The 18,104-nt window shown below is 42.5% G+C and overlaps 2 protein-coding genes and 1 pseudogene across 4 annotated transcripts; 1 reads left to right on the top strand and 2 right to left on the bottom strand.

The window, feature by feature from the left end:
• Positions 1-3,590: 3,590 nt before the first annotated feature.
• Positions 3,591-4,426, bottom strand: LOC124647633 (annotated as a pseudogene).
• Positions 4,427-4,637: 211 nt separating this feature from the next.
• LOC124708596 (DNA excision repair protein ERCC-1) lies at positions 4,638-7,851 on the top strand. The gene is made up of 9 exons (XM_047240279.1): positions 4,638-4,933; positions 5,024-5,093; positions 5,171-5,274; positions 5,667-5,766; positions 5,874-5,950; positions 6,337-6,436; positions 6,737-6,808; positions 6,980-7,048; positions 7,207-7,851. Exons 1-9 carry the CDS (start codon positions 4,677-4,679, stop codon positions 7,501-7,503), a joined length of 1,146 nt encoding a protein of 381 aa, XP_047096235.1. The 5' UTR covers positions 4,638-4,676; the 3' UTR covers positions 7,504-7,851.
• Positions 7,852-8,480: 629 nt separating this feature from the next.
• On the bottom strand, positions 8,481-17,618 carry LOC124705996 (STE20/SPS1-related proline-alanine-rich protein kinase-like). 3 transcript variants are annotated; one of them, XM_047237671.1, is made up of 23 exons: positions 17,406-17,618; positions 16,309-16,563; positions 16,092-16,216; positions 15,950-15,994; positions 15,204-15,285; positions 14,833-14,901; positions 14,558-14,728; positions 14,416-14,481; positions 13,505-13,573; positions 13,355-13,420; positions 12,738-12,799; positions 12,384-12,455; positions 11,832-12,101; positions 11,147-11,280; positions 10,874-10,968; positions 10,747-10,791; positions 10,567-10,626; positions 10,238-10,339; positions 10,100-10,151; positions 9,968-10,020; positions 9,786-9,850; positions 9,182-9,233; positions 8,481-9,055 (listed from the first exon to the last, which is right to left on the bottom strand). In XM_047237671.1, the coding sequence occupies exons 1-23, from the start codon at positions 17,601-17,603 to the stop codon at positions 8,978-8,980; spliced, it is 2,286 nt and encodes a 761-aa protein (XP_047093627.1). In that variant the 5' UTR covers positions 17,604-17,618; the 3' UTR covers positions 8,481-8,977. The 3 variants fall into 3 exon arrangements, with proteins under 3 accessions (XP_047093627.1, XP_047093629.1, XP_047093628.1); XM_047237673.1 differs by having other exon boundaries at positions 10,567-10,617; XM_047237672.1 differs by having other exon boundaries at positions 12,738-12,796.
• Between the last annotated feature and the right edge of the window lie 486 nt (positions 17,619-18,104).

The raw sequence follows: 18,104 nt of genomic DNA, 5'->3' as shown, positions 1-18,104 counted from the left end.
TTTTTATTTCTTGTTTTCCGAATTTGCATTCAGTATAATTAGATAAAACTTGTGAGTTGAATATCTGAATACTTGTTTGACTTGAATAGTTAAATAAGTTGTATCATAAATCGTATTTGAGTCATAGTTTTCCTCTTCTTTTGGTAAGATATGACAAAAATATTTCAATTTAAAAAAAAAAACTAAATGGAATAGCCCGCTATAATCCGGCTATAGCCTTTTATAGCCTCTAAAAAAATCCGGCTAAATAAGATAGCCCGCTATTTTAAACTATGAGTGATGCTGCTGTGATGCCACCGCACACTTTTCGTGATGCTCTCGTGGCAGCGCAGCTTTTCATCGTCAGGACCGTGCCCTACCATGGGTGACGATGATCGATGGACACAGGTGCACGGCGGATCATGCCGTTGGGATTTGGGAGGTGAATGTGCCGCTGCAGAAGCCCAGACGCGCCATGACCTGACGCGTCATGGATGCTGCACACACGACACGAGCAGCAGTCTGATGCCGCTGCGTCCTGCGTGCGTAGCATCTCCCTGTGAAACTATGAAAGCCACACACACACACATACATGGGACGTATGTGCGATTTTTGACAATCGGGGCCACAAACAAAGAAATAACTGCCTAGTGAACCTACAAAATAACTAAACGTCTTATAAAATTGTACAGAGGGAGGCTGGCTTGCAGGCCATGAATTGAGCTGAAAGAGGCCACATCCTAGGCTCGCGCAAACTTTGAAGCCGTTTCCATTAGGACAGGCCACGTCATGTGCAAAGAGAGGAACGGCATGCACTGGAAGATAGTGGGAGGCGAAAGCGGTTTGGTACAAAATGTAGCAACAACTCCTTTTAGTTGGTCACCACCAGCGAAAGAATAAATTCATTCTCATTTCTCCTCTAGAACGGTGGCGACAGCGGCTGCTCCGACTTTGTAGATCTCTAGTGCCGATTTTGTTCCTCTCTTCTTTTAGATCTGTGGCACATGCTTGTCCTCTTTGTCTCCGTCACCTCTTGTCCCCATTGTCTCTAGCTCCAGCAGGTCATCGTCATCATCAACAATGCATGCAAGCACCTATAACCCCCCCCCCCCACCACACACACACACACACCACCACCTCCCGCAACCACCGTTAGCTCATTAATTTCAGCTTATGGTTGACATTGATTTAATTTAATTAGGACAAACATATGGAGCTTATCATTCGCGCAGCTTCCCTTGTAGCTGTGATTCGGGCCTAGACGCTTTTGATCCACCAAAGAGCTCGTCGCAATTGTAGGCCCACGGTCACATACGCTCCATAATTGAACACGAGAGAGTGATAAATCTGAACTACATCTACAACAACAAAAACGATGTAGAGGCCATCAACATGCTTCGGGTGAGAAGAGCCCCTTTTAGCTACCATGTGAACTTATTTAGGGTTAGTTGGTTGCTTTAAGATAGCATACACACCTATATCAAATATCAAGTAGAAATGTTACTTCATGTTGTTGGACATGACGAGAGATTTCGAGTGATTCACAACACATGGAAGACATGTATGTTACTAGAGAGCTCAGATGAGAGATGAGCAAGTCACCATCTACTCAAACTCCTACAAAGATACAATAAAGCTACCTACGGTTTCCATATTTAAAGGTGAGAAGGTCTATCTTGTAGTTCATGCCATGATTGTATTGCACTCAAGCCTACAAGGTCGAGATGTATTGGGAAAATTTATGGTACTCATGTGACCGCTAGAGTGCCCGGAATCCAGGATCATGCATACATGGGGAGAAAGTACTACACCAACCAAAATGTGGTTGTCATTGTTGATTTTGATCTGAAGTTCATATATGTGTTAGCTAGATGGGAAGGATCGGACCATGATGCAAGCAATATTTCTAACAACTTGGCTCCACCTAATGGGCTCAAAATCCCGGAAGGTAGGTTCTACCTAGGAGATGTTGAATTTGCTTGCCACCCTTGTATTCTTACACCCATCAGGTCAACAAGCTATCATCTCAATAGTTCTCTGCAACAAGGAACTATCTAGGGGTATCCAAGAACTTTTCAATATCAGACACTCTTGCCTTTTATAGTCGTGATTGAGAGGGCAATGTTGTTCCGAGGAATAGATTTAAGGTCATTTATCATAACCCATTGCATTCACCCTCTAACCAAATTAAGTTTGTTATGGACTCCATAACCGGATCTTAGGCTATGGCGTTGATGAGTTTTTCCCATAGGAGAGTGAGGTGACACCTAACGACATTGATGTTGGCCATGGTGTGCCTCTACATAATAATCTTGCTTGGAAGAACAAGATGCGACGGTGGGATGACAAAATATGGGCTAACAGAGGACATACCAGGAACAAAGAAGAAGATCGTGATGCCATCTTCTTCTATGAACTACCCTTATTTCCGTCTATGACTGTTTTTTATTAGTAGCTATGTAATATCTTGGTGAACTATTATTTGCTAGTAGCTAGGTAACATCGGGATGAACTGCTATTTGCTAGTAGCTAGAGCTAAAACGACTTTAATTTGTTGTTGCACGTTGGTTTAATATGTTGCTTGTTAGTTTCATATGATGTATGTTAGCTCGGAGTAGTCAGTGGTAAGGTCACCACTCGTGAGAAGAGGTGACCACAACAAGCTGAATTTGTATCCTCTCAACGTAATCCACTTTGTTGGCAACCAAATAAAGTGCACAAATAAGCGTTCGAACCAAACAAAATGCAGAACATGACTCTAAACTTGGCCAGTAAATCAGTGTTGTGTGGAACTAATCTCTCTAGATGCCTAAAAAAGTTGCGAGCAACCAAACACGCCCATTGTGTTTGTGTGGGAAGTTGGCTTGTAATCGGCAACAATTCCTCGCGAATAAAGTATTCAATGTAATATTTGTAATTATTTTTACAAGTTTTTTTGGCAATTGTGTAACCAAAGTGTTGATAATCATCCACATTGATCCATGGATTTTTAGATTACCCGAAGGGAAGAGGTTTCATCCTGCGTCTTCATGTTTCAATTGGACCATTTCATTAATTTCTTGTATTTTTTGAAAATCAAGGATTTGCAATATTATGTATGGTAGAAACTTAGATGTTTCCAACTATTATGTAGTTTATATGAAGTTTAGCAAAAAAAAATGATATAATCACAAAGAAAGAAGGACACATGAACATCATCGCCAAGTTAAGCATCCATTCCTTATCACCCATACAAATTATGCAAACATCTTCCTTGTACTCGTGATTTTTTAAGAGAAATCTGCTAGAGGGAGTGTTAATCCTGGAAAAGGCCTCCGAGGACAAAACCACGAGTATGGCGACCAGCTGATACTGCCGTCCTCCTCCCGAGGCCGAGGGTACGAGATCTCCTCCACAATGTCCGTCTTCAGATCGTATACCAACCCCATCACAGTGTCATCAAGGCAGTGTGCGCCATGTAGTAGATGCGATTCCCCTTGATCGCGGGGAGCCCCTTGGCGGGTAGCGCGAAGACGTCGCCGTGGCCGAGGAAGAGCGACCAGCCAGCGAGGTCCGTCACCCTGTCGCCGATCTCGAACAGCTCTCGGGGCTTCCTAAACGGCCTATAGAGCTCAATGCGACTCAATGCGAGATGGGCGGCGGCTGCCGAAGCCGAAGACGAGCACGATCAGGATCTGTCCGCCGCAGGCCACGACGCGCACGGAGTGGATCAGCTTGTCGAAAGCCGAGGACCCGAACACCCCCAACGACACGTGTGAGCTCTGGACGAACGCAGGACCGGACGTCGTGCCGAGCTTTAGGTCGTAGATGACGACGTTGGACGCCTCGGTGATGCAGTACATGCACCCCGCGTAGAACTCCACGCTGTGGATTGCAGAGGTAAGTACCAGCGTCACCGGTCCGGCATCCCTGTGGATGCCGTGCTTGCTCAGCTCGCCCCAGGCAGCGTCGCCGGGCCGCCAGAAGAGAACGTACGTGTCCGCGCCTCTGGGCTGGCTCGCGACGGCCATCCAGTGCGGCTACGCGAGCGGGTCGCCGGAGAGGAAGACCTGGGTGACGGGGCACAGGCGCGGGAGCGGGATCTCGGCGCCCGAGAGGGGCTCCCACAACACGAGCCGCGTGGGGGACCCGAGATCATCCGATAGGATGAGCCAGCCACGGACCGCGCCGCGGCAGTAGGGGAGACCAGGCGGCGGGGCGGCGGCCATGTCAACGCGGCGGGCGCCGGGAAGGAGGCGGAGGGAGTACTCGGCGAGCGGGTCCCATCCGTAGGCCTCCCGGCGGCCTGCGAGGATCCCGGCGGCCGGCGGTAGGTTGACAGACGAGCAGTGGAGGCTCGCCAGTGGGCGCATACCTGGCGGACGTGGAGGTGGTCAGCGTCGTAAGCCAGGCGAGCCGATACCTCTTTCAGAAGATCGGCGGGGAGGGAGGACCAGCCGCCGGCCATCGCGAGGGGAAGTTTCTTTTCGTTTGGATTTGGGCAAGGTGATCGCTTCTGACGAGTTCTTCTTCTTAATTTCGGCTGATGGGCTTTTATCTGAGAGCTTCCAACATTTCGCTGTACATGGCAAGCCCATAACCGTAGGCCTAAATAGGCCGTGCCAACTAGATACGAGCCCACCATGCCACTCCTGCAGCGCGGCGGTGGTCGGACCTGACCTGCGGGTCTTCGCCTCCCCTGACGCTCCCCGCGCGCCATGGACGGACAGCAAGGGCGGCAGCGGCCGGAGTCCGGCAAGAACCTCATAAAGATCCCGTCCTACCAAGAGGTCTTCGGTACTACCTCCTCCTCCTCCTCCTCCTCGGCGCCTACCTCCTACAACCCTCCACTCCCCGCCACCGCCGGCGCCGCCGCCTCTTCGTCGTCCTTTTCCGAGGCCTTCTCCTTCCTCAAGTCCTCCGAGTTCTACTCCCCGCCCGCGCCGCCGCCGCCGCAACCCTCCACCGCCCCGAGGTACCATCTCCCTCGCCCTCTTCTCGGATTCTCCCAGTCTCAGCGACGCCCCCCTCACCTCTCTCACTGAGGTTCGCTTTCTTTCAACAGGCCGCCTGTGGCTGGTCCCTCCGCGGCGGCGGCCCAGAGCAAGAATGCCATTCTCGTGAGCAATAGGCAGGTAATTGATATTTTTCTTCTTATTACTGATGTTTCCCCACTTCCTTTCTGAGCCTTTGTTCGTTTCTTGCTTGGCAGAAAGGGAACCCATTACTGAAGCACATCAGGAACGCGAGGTGGACGTTTGCTGACATCGTACCGGACTACGTGATCGGGCAGTCTTCGTGCGCACTGTACATAAGGTTCCAGCTCTTACCATTCTATCTGGTGGTTTCAAACTTTCAATGGGCCAATGATTACAGATACATTTTCTTGTGAGATGTAATAATTAAACGCTCAATTTCAAACCATAATTCATTTTTTTGCACTAGTTTGATCTTTCGATTTGCGGGTGATGAAAGGATTTGAACTAGAGTCTATACTTGCTGCCAATTTTCACGGCTTCATATTGGAACCACTTCTTTTAGCACCCTGGCATTTTGTCTAGTGCACTACTTGTACTACCAGTCTATTAGACAACATGTTCGTACTGTGATCTTAGTGTTTTCCGTCGTCTGTTGTTACTAATTTTATCGTCTTGTGTGTACTGTGAGGTAGCTGCATGATTCTTACCTTGTAATTTTGGTGGATGCAGTCTCCGGTACCATCTTCTTCACCCCGACTACTTGTACTATCGGATAAGAGAGCTCCAAAAGAATTTCAAACTCCGTGTCATCCTGTGCCACATAGATATTGTGAGTTTGAATCGTTTGACTCGCATATTTTGCGTTCCCTGGAAAATGAAGTTCAAGATGTCTCGAGGGGTAATTTGGTAATCCGTGTTCATGTACTTGCTGATCAGGAAGATGTAGTAAAACCTTTACACGAAGTTACAAGGACATCACTGCTACATGACTGCACCCTTCTGTGTGGCTGGAGGTATTATTTCATAACACTCTAATGTGCTGGTATTATGTAATACCCATGTTTCATTCTGTCTCATTTGTTCAGCATGTTTCTAGTTCTGCGCTATTATTGCATTGGTTCTCTGCAAGCATAATTGTTGTAATTATAACATGATCTTGTTTATGTTCCGTTGCCTATGAATAGAACTGGGACTAGTAGAGTGTGACTCCCATCATTACATTTGCTAATGTGTGTTGAGCATTTTGCATACGAAAATTAGATTGGCAGAAATGCTAATGGCTCTCCATCATGCAAACTGGGATTTTTTCAGTAATAACATGATACTGATTTGGTAGCAAAGGTTTACAAATAGAGTGTATTACAAATATGTTCTCTGACCAAACTATTTTCTCTTGTAGTCTGGAGGAATGTGGCCGGTACTTGGAGACTATTAAAGTGTTTGAAAACAAGCCAGCTGACAGCATTCGTGAGCACACGGATAATGACTATTTGTCTCGGGTATGCACCCTTACAAGTACAACATGGTTTGATCTGTCTATATGATTGGCTGCTCTAGGACAAGTAATACATTGAGTAATTGTGATTTACGAGTAAAAAGTTCCGCAAATTTATCAACTGCATTGATATTCATTGGCTTGTTCCAAGCATTGCAAGTGGTTTCAATAGAAAAGTTTTATCGTCCTTTTTGGTTGCCTATTAGAAATTCAGTCATTTCTTCATGTTCCAAGTATCCATTGTGTTAATAGCGCTCGTTGGTTGGTATACTACTCATCCATACTTTGGTTGTGGTTTTGGCAGTTCACTCATGCTCTTACATCCATCCGGCGTGTTAACAAAACAGACGTTATCACACTTGGTTCATCTTTTGGAGTAAGTTGAAATAAGAACTGGGATTATTACAATGTCTTCCATAATGTACTGGATACTTGTTTCATAGCGAATTCTGTTTTCTTACTGTAAAAAGTAGTACCATTTCACATGATGGGTTCATCCATCAAAGAATGCACAATCTAACTAAATGCATGGGTCTGAAATTTGCAGTCACTTTCTCGAATAATGGATGCTTCCATGGAAGAACTAGCTCGTTGTCCAGGAATTGGTGAGCGGAAGGTACTAAGTTTAACTTCCATTTTGTCTTATCGTGGTTCATAGGCTACCCAGCTGCGCCACTTGTTTGCATTGTTCTACTTCTACTGTTGTGGTTGGTAACATGTAGGGCTATGTTTTGCTCCATTAATTAATATGTATAGTTTGTCAAATTCTTGTAGGTAAAACGCCTTTATGATACTTTTCATGAGCCATTCAAACGAGTTACGCCCCGCCCAAACCTTGTTGTACCTGATACTCCCGACAGAGAGAAAGCGTCTGGTGGCACACCAGATGCAGCAGAAAAGCCAGGCGCATCGAAGAACAAGAAAGGCTCTGATGTTAAATCGGCCCTTACTGCTGCCTTCGCGAAGTACTCAGAAAAGATCCGCAACCAGGGCCGTGATGCAGCACATGAGGCTGGTGAAGGTACTAGCAGTTCAACCATGGAAGATGATAAGACAAACCAATTAGATTAGCGATAGGAAGTGCCAAGCTCAAATGTCCTGATGTTGTTGCAGTTGTAATATTAGCCACCTCCGTTTACTGCTCGACAAGGGTGGATTTTGAAATGAACTTGTAAGTTAGGCCTTCCCTTTTATTAACATTGTAGTGTAGACCTTCCCTTTTCTCAACATAACTTGCTGTTTTTCTTTCTTCTTTCTATGAATACTTTTTTTTCTCTGTCTGAGAACTCTTTGAGCCACCCAAGAGGGCACAGGAAATTGTAATCTCAATTTGACAAAACAGTGCGATTCTTCACTGCTCTTTTTCATCAACTGAAGCGGCAATTAACAGAAAGCTTTATTTGCTTTGATCTTTAAGTATTGAAGGTGTGGTCAGGTCTGTTTGCCTATTTTTATTAGCATATATGTTTTGCTTTTATTTTTTATGAGCTTATTATGTTCCGCACTTCTATTTTCATCAGCTCATGTTTCGTACTCTTGCTACAGCAGCAGATCAACACGGCTTGCTGTCTTTGCCGAGGACCAGAACACCCCTACCCGATTGGATTGGTTGCATTGAATCAGGACCTTGCCCATTTTTCAGAATTCAGATCCACGATTTTGTGAATTTTGCACAGCCTAAACACCAAGTCTTTCGTATTACTTTTTTGCACAGTGATAGCGTACATCATTCTCTACCTTTAGAATTTTCGTTCATAAATTTTGAAGCTATAAATACCACTTTTGACTTTTTGAAAAAAAGGAGCTACATGTAGCCTGAGCTCCAAAACATCACACCATACCTTACAACCAGGAGTATCTAACTTGGATGTTAAAAGTGAACATGAAGCTATGATTCAGCAAAAGTCCTCGCATGAAGCATTAAATCAGATTGACCATAAATCAGTCTCAGTACACCCTCAGGTCATCATTGGTGTACTCTACTATTTGTTCAATGTTCACTAATGACACTAATCTATTTATTTCCTAGTTTCTCCGCTGCAATTCAATTGGTGTACCAGAACCCAGATGATAATTTTTTCAACAACAAAATTACACATGCCACTGCTGGATAAGATACTACTACAGTTTATTCTGCAATCTTCTGCATGGTGTTGGAACCAACGGGCACCCTACAACCTACGGAATAATCACAAATGTTTCAATGATAGGCATGGCCATAACAGGGGAATACACATGACCGCAATATTTATGACCACTAAAACCCATTGAAAATATTAAACCGGAAAAGAAGCTAAATGAAAACTAATATACACACTGATGGCAACAAGCCAAAGGGCATGTCAACCTTCAAAGAACTTTTTTTTTTTGCTTTCTTCTGAGAGCACTTGCTTGGCGATAGTTTATACGAACATTCTCTTTTACAGAACTCATCATCAGGGGCAATTAGCCAAATCTTGATGCGACAGCCAAGAGCAGGTACTCATATCAGTTGAACATTTTGGTTGTTATGTTTTTTTTTCAGTTCTCCTTTTGAAGAAAGTTGTTATGTCTCTATGATGTCCTCATCCCTAATGTCTTCTATTTCTTCTCTGCAGTACAACGCGTTTAGCTCTTGCTGCAACTGAAAACGATGCAGCAAAAAACATCATGAATAAATGAAAGGCAGTACAAATGACAGCTAATAAATTACTAATGTAGCCACCAACATTAGTACACGTGCCAAACTAAAAGAAATATTGGTACCAACCTGAACATGCTTTAGCTTGGCTGAAATCAGTTCATCAGTCAAAGTAATCATTCTGCAGAAGAAAGGGCAATTATTAATTTTGCTCATTCAGTGATCCAAAGCCAGAAACTGCGTCGCTTAAAAAACTATCCTCTGCAGTGTATGCATAGGTTCAGAATAAAAATAATAGAGGATCTAGATAAGAAAATAAGATTAATTCTATCTGACGACAACCGCCGAATCAGCATCTCCAAGATTAGATATGACAGAACCCATAATACCACACTATGTACCAGATGAAAACATGCAAGGGTGTGTTAGGTTTGGTTCCCCGAATATCCCTGCCAAAAAAAAATCCAACAGGTTTTGGTCATTGTTTGGTTTGTAGCCAAAACTTTGGCTGCCAATGGATGTCCACACCCCTCTCACTCACAGGTTCTTGCCAAATAGTTGGCCAAATATGGGCGGATGATTCCTTGACCGAAAAATTGGCAAACCAGCTCTTGCCAAATATTTGGTAGGGTTACGGTGGGCACCAACCAAACACACCCTAAATATGCCAGAGCTGTTGCCGAAATGTGTTGGTGGATTATTTGTGACATCATTTGCAGGGTAGTGTGCTTACCTAGATTGGAGTTCTGAAATTTTAACAAGTAATGAGCGCTCTTTCTCAGTATTAGCTGTTTCAACCTGCCAAACAATAGGAAGATTGTCTCAATGATAACAAGCTATCTTGGGAGAACCGCTATTTATCAGGTAAGGGTAACCTTATCCATACAACAAATCATACACCAGATTACTGCTTACCACTGTCTCACTCTCCATAGTTTGGACTTGTGATGACATTCCAGACTGTGCACCTGAAGAAAAACATGAGATTTATAGATATAACCAAAGATGTAAGGAGAACTCAATAGCGAGAAGGGAAAACAAAAATACCGTCAGCTTTCTCATTCTGTTGCATGCTACTTAGTAGATTAACTATCAGATCCTGAGGTAAGGAAATAGAAAATTGGTTAATGTCTTCTTATATAATTGTCATGTACATTCGTATGCATGTTAAAGCTTCCTCCATACTTGCTGAAGCGTAGTCTGTTGCACGAGGTTCTCAAGGTGGGGAATGAGAATCGACGATGATACCGAGCTATTGCAGAGTTCCTTTAGATGATGACTGTTAGACTGTAGCATTCATGCATCAAGAAAATCTGATCAGCTATAACAGAAGTTGCAAAAGGGAAGGAAATGCTATACAGGTATCTCTAAGGTTCATTTCCATTTGGAAAGATAAATACAGTGTGCCTATAAGGTGCATAGTATTCATTTATCGGCTAAAAGGAAAATATTTTCTCAGGGTTTCGTTAAGAAATTGAAACTGAGCAAATAAACCTGAGATAGAAGAACTATACCATTGGTTTGGCGTTCACAATCCAATCACCAACACTTGCAGATTTTCTTAGCTGTATACCCTAACAAAGAAAGGTATTTAATCACGAATATACGACTGTCATGTAGTACTATTAAATATTCTAGACTGCAGCTATGATCTGAATATAGCCTGCTCATACTAATGTTCATAACAATCTTACATGAGGTGATTTGCGTGAGATGCTACTCAATGGAATTTCCTGAACCTGTAGAGTAAGGATTTAATATAAAAAACAAAGTAACTCTACTCAGTAATATCACCTTAAGTAATCCCCCAAATTCGCTTACCTTTGCAAGATCGACGTTCTCAGATGTCACAGAAAAGCGGCCTTTAATATGCACCACGTTACGTTTAGATTTATCTCCCAATGAATCTACATATCCTACAATGGTTAAAAGAAACTCCTTAAGTACTATTCATCCAAAAATCACACAACCCAACGCAAAATCAATGTTCGAAGGCCGCACTTACAGGAGAACTAAATAAGCACTCATATAATCTTACACTAATGCTAGTTCAAAAAATTGACATCTACAGGGAGGTCGTCTATGGAATTGTACCTCCTGAAGATCGAATGGGAGCGGAGAGACTGTTTGCAGAGGCACGAGTTGGCAATGATAATGGACCACTAAGATTTGCAGCTCTTCTAGTATCACTTCCATGTTTCTCAGATAATGCTGGAGCAGTTGCATCCCTGTCATACCAATGAAGAGCAAAATTAACCTCAAAGGTAAGCTGTCAGAATCTCATTACGGGGCCTAAATCTTACGATCTGACAACCCTAAATTTTGAATCCATCCAAATCTAGATGGTACAATCTTTACATTTAGGAAGGATCATACTCGCATTTCTTCATTTAGGTACAATCAGCAGGATTCACATTCTACTGATCCTAGTAAGCAACATTGTAACTATAAGAAACTACTTGAACATGTCCTATTTGTGAAGCTTCAGCAGGACTATAGACTACTAATTGGAATGCAACCTTGTAAAGTAAATCCCTCTAAAAATATAATAAAAAATGTATCATCCTTATTGCAAACTAAAGAACATCAAGTAAAATACAACAGATGAGCTCATCAAAACTGTCAAGTAGATGTAGGCCTCTAAAAACTGTGATTCTAGTTAGTCATTGAGCTGTTATGCACGCCTGGATCAATGACGGAAACGATGAAGTGTTCTTCAAACAACAACAAAAAAATCAGAATAAGGGTGCTGAGGAAAGATGTTTAACATATAACAGACCTTTCAAAACCGTGGCTCCTTTCAGTCGTCGAGCTATTAACAGCACTTTCCATTGGACCACTATAACTCTGTTGTTTCTGTCCAACATTACTTCTCCAATATTTTGACTCTGGATCCTTCTTTGATGTAGATGGCAATGAATCATTTTCTAATCTAGAATTTTCATATCCATTTGGGATCCTTCTACAATCAGAACCGCTCATAGCAAACTTGATAACTGGATATGATACAATGCCCATCGCATCTGAGATTGTTGTACATGTCAATTCACTGAAATATAACAGAAGACGTTACATTCCACCATCAATGATGTGCAGAAACTCAAGAGATTGACATCATTAAGGTTTCCTAGCAAAGATAAACGTCATTACTGTCCCTTCTATCCACTTTGATTAACTGAATTGTATCAATCAACCAGTACACATTTCTAAATACATTTATCACCAGAATAATTTGCTGCAGTCAGAAGTTATTTACATTTACAGCTGATGGATAATATCAAGAAACAGTTTGAAATAAACTTAACAACGTATAGCAATTCTTTTGCTTAACCTGCGGTAATTTTCAATTGCAGACGATGATACAATGCCCATCGCATCTGAGATTGTTGTACATGTCAATTCACTGAAATATAACAGAAGACGTTACATTCCATCATCAATGATGTGCAGAAACTCAAGAGATTGACATCATTAAGGTTTCCTAGCAAAGATAAATGTCGTTACTGCCCCTTCTATCCACTTTGATTAACTGAATTGTATCAATCAACCAGTACACATTTCTAAATACATTTATCACCAGAATAATTTGCTGCAGTCAGAAGTTATTTACATTTACAGCTGATGGATAATATCAAGAAACAGTTTGAAATAAACTCAACAACGTATAGCAATTCTTTTGCTTAACCTGCGGTAATTTTCAATTGCAGACGATGACTGTCCCAAAGGGTTCCGAGAATATGAATCCTGCTGGCAGAACAAAAAAGAACTGTTACAACAGAAAATCAAATAGTATTTGTTTTTCTTCATATAGTAAAATTAGCAAGTTAGAAAAATAAAACTATGTTGCACCTAGGTAGCACAAGGTGCATTTCTTATATTTGCTAGCAGCAGATCTGTCTAGATACACGCAGAAAGATGCTGAAGGATAAATGGGGAATCAAGTAAAGATGTTAACATGGTATTAAGTCTTGGTTTTCCTCTCCAATTTGGCAAAACAGACACAACTCACGGCGAGATAACAATTTTCAGGGACATCCCAAATTTCTTTGCAACAGTTTGATCGTGGGCGGCAACACTTATCACAAAGAGTGTGGCACAAATTGAGATGGTTATGTTTGGACAGAAAGAAAATAAAGGAGGGTGATATGAAGATTTAAGCTATTGCAGAGTTCTACTGAATGACGGACAATATGCAAAATTTATAACATTCTGCATACTTGGAAAGCAACTTTGAAGCTTTCCAAAGAAAGGATTGTCAAATGACTCTTGCGTGAAGAAAATATAGTAAAGAATCTAAAATACCTTTTCAACATCAATGGTTCTTGGAGCATCATTTTCTTTTATTTCAGATGGTTCATCATCATAAATCTGAAAACTTAGGCAGCTTAATAATAAGGCAATTAAGGAGTGAAAAAGTAAGCTACAAGGAAACAACGAACAAGTGAACTTTACCAGTGATGCTTGAGCCTTGAGGTCTTCAATATCGAAGTGCCACGCACTAACACCTCGTTGGTATTCGCTCTGTTGGAAACCAATAGAGCATGAAAATAGTTAAGTTGATTGAAGGATGATTTGACAACCATGGTTATTGAAAAGGACAGTAATGGCAGTTCACGGTGTACATGATATTTCTCTCAAACAGATTCTCTATTACTTATTTTCATGAACCTTGTAATCAAAAAAATGTTGACTAATCATAGGGAATAATAAATGTGATCTCCCACAGAATTTTACAGCGAGAGAAAATACATTTGTTGCAGATACACATGAGAATTTATGGAACAGTTGTATGAGGTACACAAGTGAAGGTGCGGAAGATCTGCAGAGCATAAAAGACTAAAAGTTCTCTATGTTCTAGGGTCCTGACTCCCCTAGTGCCAGAAGCCTATTTTACAGTTGTTCTCAGTTTTCAACACAAAATGTCCTGTTCTGGACTTTATTATTGTTACAGTAAACACTGCAGCTGTTCTTTTACAAACAGGTCTTATTATAAGATAGTAGCATTTGATTCGGCATACATAAACATGGTATTATACCTTGCTCAGTTCATAGGTAGTACTACACACTGATTAATCATGAGTTCTATGCAATGTGCGCCATATGACACATAGAACATGCATTATAGTAGACCTCACTTTCGAAGGAAGCACTGATGAAAAATCGTTACTAAATATAATTCTAGCAACGATGCAGTAGGTACTACGCCTTGCTCAGTTGATAAATAAACAAGTTGATCTAGTATGTTCTACAGCAAGTCAATGGGAAATCATGGAATAACTGGAATCTGTAACAGGAAGTAGATTTCAAACATACATGGACCAAACAGAGACGGTAAACAAATATGAAGGGTTTATATAACAAACCAGGGAAAGTGCCTCCTGCTCAGAAGAAGGCATTTTCTTCAAAGCCAATTGCGCTGCATCTTTAAGCTGGAAATAAGAAAGGTCGCAGATGAAATAAAATGTTTCGATTACTAAGACAAAAAAGCAGAAGGAATATAAGTACCTGGAGTGCTTTTACACGGTCCCATAGAGGAGGCAGATCAGTTAAGATGCCTTTCATTGTCAATTCTGGAGGTTTTGCACTTTTGAAAAATGAATGCTTGAGCAACTTTTCAGCCGTCGGCCTCTTTGTTTGATCTTTCACCAGGCACATTGCAACCATCTCTTTAAATGCCTGATCACAGATGAAAATGCTTCATTAAAAGGTAAACTAGTTTTGTAACCACATAAATGGTCCAAACTCCAAAGCCAAAAATTAGTGGAAAGGATCAAACCTACCTTCGAAAATCTTCTGTCTCGGTCATAGTCAAGCCCAGGTGGCGCATTCTGGAGAGTCATGAGAAGAACCTATAGTGTTTAAGGAAACAATTTTGATAAACATGAGGATATGCATGGATCCCTTGTCAAGTATAAAGTTATAAAGTGGAGCCACCAGATGGTCTGACATGGACAATGTAAATCAAATACATATAAATGTGCAGAGTATATTTTTATGGACAATGTATGAGGACTGCAATAAGCCACTGGCCCATAATTATGGATAATTTAGTCATTATACAAACTCATAAACTACCACAATTATCCAAAACAGAAAATTCACATGAATGATTAATTATGTTATTTCGCACAAGATGAAACTAAACCATTACTTTCATAGGGGGGTACTTCGAAAATGGAGCATGGCCATGCGCTAGTTCAAGTGCAGTGATTCCAAACGACCATATGTCAGCTCTGCACAAATGATGGAGATTATTATTAGTCCATCTCAGTTATTAAATAACATACCAAAAAAGCATTAGGGTGCTGAATATTGACAGCCATTTAAGTCAATATGAAATATAAGTTTCACAGGAAATGGCTTTACGAAGTTTTCCTTTCTTGGGGTACCAAAAGCAAGCAAGACATTGTTCTGAAATATGACACAAAAGCCCAAATCCCAGGAAGTGCTGGCTGACTAAAATGAGATTAAAAAAAAGTGTTGACATGTAGTAGATACATTATCTTCATTATATTATGGATTTGTAATTCCTAGTGGGAAGGGTAACCACATCCTGTGCTATAAGAAGCGTGATAAAGGAGTTTTAAAAGTTAAGGATCCCTATGAGAGAAAGTACCAATGTCAGGTTATTATCACTTTCAGAAATGCAATTGTAGCGAACTTCATTTTTTGCTTCAATGGTGATTATTGCTAATGTGAATAATGGCAGTGGATCCATAGAGAAAAAGAATAAGTACCCAAAGGTACAATGTGTAGGAGTCCAAGGTGAATACAATGGTGGTCTTTTTTTACATCAAATCAAACAGTGAACGTGGTTCCTAAAATGCATTTGTTACCAAAAGGGGTCAAAACATTCTTGAAGGTGAATACATATATGTGCACAATTAGCTAACATACTTGAAGTTGTATCCAGTGCCTGGCTGGAGCACTTCTGGAGCCATCCTAAGAGATAAAAATAGATACAAAAAAGGGGTCAAAACACTCTCATGTCTATAGTATTAATTTGATCCGTAGCATCAAAATACAAGAATGCACTTACCAGCATGGTGTTCCAACAAATGTGTTCCTAGATCTTTGCCTATCACCTCTATCAAACATGCAAGCAGAAACTCCAAAGTCCCCAAGCTTCACTATACCAGCACTATCAATAAGGATGTTACCGGCCTACATGGTGTCATATTGAGCAAAATTAAAGAATGGGGACAAATAACATCAAATTGCTATAAGATTGACAGAAATCTTCTATTGAAGCTAACCTTGACGTCACGATGGATTTGTCCTTGCCTGTGAAGATACTCCAGAGCCTTAAGTGTTTCTTTTAGAATTGATGCAATAACAGGCTCCTCAAAGCCCTCAGGATATGCAATCTTCATCAGGTGTAAACATGAACCTTCTGTCATGAACGGCATTATCACCCAAAGACTGTGCTCCACGACAAACGAGCAGTAAGCTCTGATGACATTCGGATGATCTATCAAACTCATTATTTGAGCCTCCCTTTGTACTTCATCCTGCAAGTGATAAACATTTGTGAGGTGTGAATTCATTTTATAGATTTACGACAAGAAAAGGTGAAAGTAATAACATTTCACATAAGTAAAAAAATTCTCGCAGTAATATCATGTTCCACTTTCTTAAAATAGCACCCCAAAAAAGAAAGTACTAGAACGGAAGGTTGCGTCATAAATATAAGAGGTGACGATTGAGCTTTGGGTACCCTAATACTTGAGTTTGTTGCCATAATTGTACCGTGATGGTTACTATCATGTAGAGATGTCTAATAAAGAAATCCTCCAAATCCTCCCAAAATGAGCAATACCAAATATACTGCAGCAGTAGGAAAATCCGATACTCGCGTCTATCTATGAGTCCGAGTCCCCGTCGGAGCAGCCCCGCGTGCAATTTTAAGCATCTACCTCTCCCCAGGAGATATCTGCCAGTGACGTTGCGATGACCCATACTCACCTTGCAAGCCACCAGATTCATACATTGGCAAAATAAAAGCGCTCAAAGCTTGCTGTTACAGACTCCAATTTCTTTTAGCCACTGTACAGCCGCTCTAAGAACTAAAATGCTTGCATATACAGGACTAATCATTTCAGCACGCCTTAGCAACAACGAGATGCTAAATAATCACGAGTGGGCATTGCGTAAACGAAAATCCTACATCATGTGCGCCCAACAGGACGTTCGACAGGCCAAATACTAGCGCGATCTCCGAAGCTACCGAATCAAGAGGATCCGCTCCAATCAAGCAACGGATCTCTCGCTGGATCATACAGCGGAGGACGCACCCAGCAGCGGAGCCCTAGGAGAGCAGGGAGGTACGAGGGGGGACGAAACGGATGCTCACGATGTTATTGTTGAGCTGGTCGAGATCCAGGCACTTGACGGCAATGGTCGCGTTGCTGGGGAGGAAGACCGCGCGGAACACGACGGCGTGCGCGCCGTACCCGACTTCCTCCATGAGGCGGTAGTCGCTGGGGTTCACCGTGAACGCCGGGGGCGCCGCGGCAGCCGCCGGGCGCTTGAAGCTCCCGTTCCTGCCCATGGCCCCACCCTGGCGAGTCGCTGCCTGCCGGCGGCAGCACCCGCTCGTTCTGCTGTCCTCGCGATCGCCGGAGCTCCCTCCCGACGCCCCGCCGCCGCCGAATCGGTGTTTGACCAGTGCCTCCCGTGCCGAGCCGGGAGGAGAGAGAGAGAGAGCCGACGCTGGAGAGAGAGGTGCTGGAGGAAGAGGAAGAGGAGATAGCGAACGGAAGGACGCTTAACAAACGAGGTCGTAAAGGGCTGGAAAATAATGATTTCGGCGGTGACGTGGAGGGGCTGGGCGGCGCCGTGGGGGCGACCTGCCGGTAATAGGAGTCAATGACCAGTGGGGCCGAGTCTGAGTGGGGACTGGGTGTCAGTCGGTGAGGTAGGGAGTGGCGGTGAGGGAGAAGCGTGCGGCCGACTGCCTGTTAGATCTCCGCCTCCCAATGCTGTTCTTCCGAGCGGATCGTCTGCGGGAAGGACTAGTGTGTACGGATTTTAACAACAAATCCATAAATAA

Source organism: Lolium rigidum, chromosome 4 (genome assembly GCF_022539505.1).
Source record: "Lolium rigidum isolate FL_2022 chromosome 4, APGP_CSIRO_Lrig_0.1, whole genome shotgun sequence".
Lineage (NCBI taxonomy): Eukaryota > Viridiplantae > Streptophyta > Magnoliopsida > Poales > Poaceae > Lolium > Lolium rigidum.
Note: the sequence above shows the minus strand (reverse complement) of the source record. Positions and strands in the feature narration are given on the sequence as shown.

Coding starts and splice junctions, on each gene's coding strand:
- LOC124708596 (XM_047240279.1), top strand. CDS start 4,677: ATGGACGGACAGCAAGGGCGGCAGCGGCCGGAGTCCGGCAAGAACCTC. Junction 5,767..5,873: donor TCCTGTGCCACATAGATATT/GTGAGTTTGAAT, acceptor CTTGCTGATCAG/GAAGATGTAGTAAAACCTTT. Junction 6,809..6,979: donor CACTTGGTTCATCTTTTGGA/GTAAGTTGAAAT, acceptor TGAAATTTGCAG/TCACTTTCTCGAATAATGGA.
- LOC124705996 (XM_047237671.1), bottom strand. CDS start 17,603: ATGGGCAGGAACGGGAGCTTCAAGCGCCCGGCGGCTGCCGCGGCGCCC. Junction 15,995..16,091: donor TTTGTTGGAACACCATGCTG/GTAAGTGCATTC, acceptor TTTATCTCTTAG/GATGGCTCCAGAAGTGCTCC. Junction 14,902..15,203: donor CGAAGTACCCCCCTATGAAA/GTAATGGTTTAG, acceptor TAAACACTATAG/GTTCTTCTCATGACTCTCCA.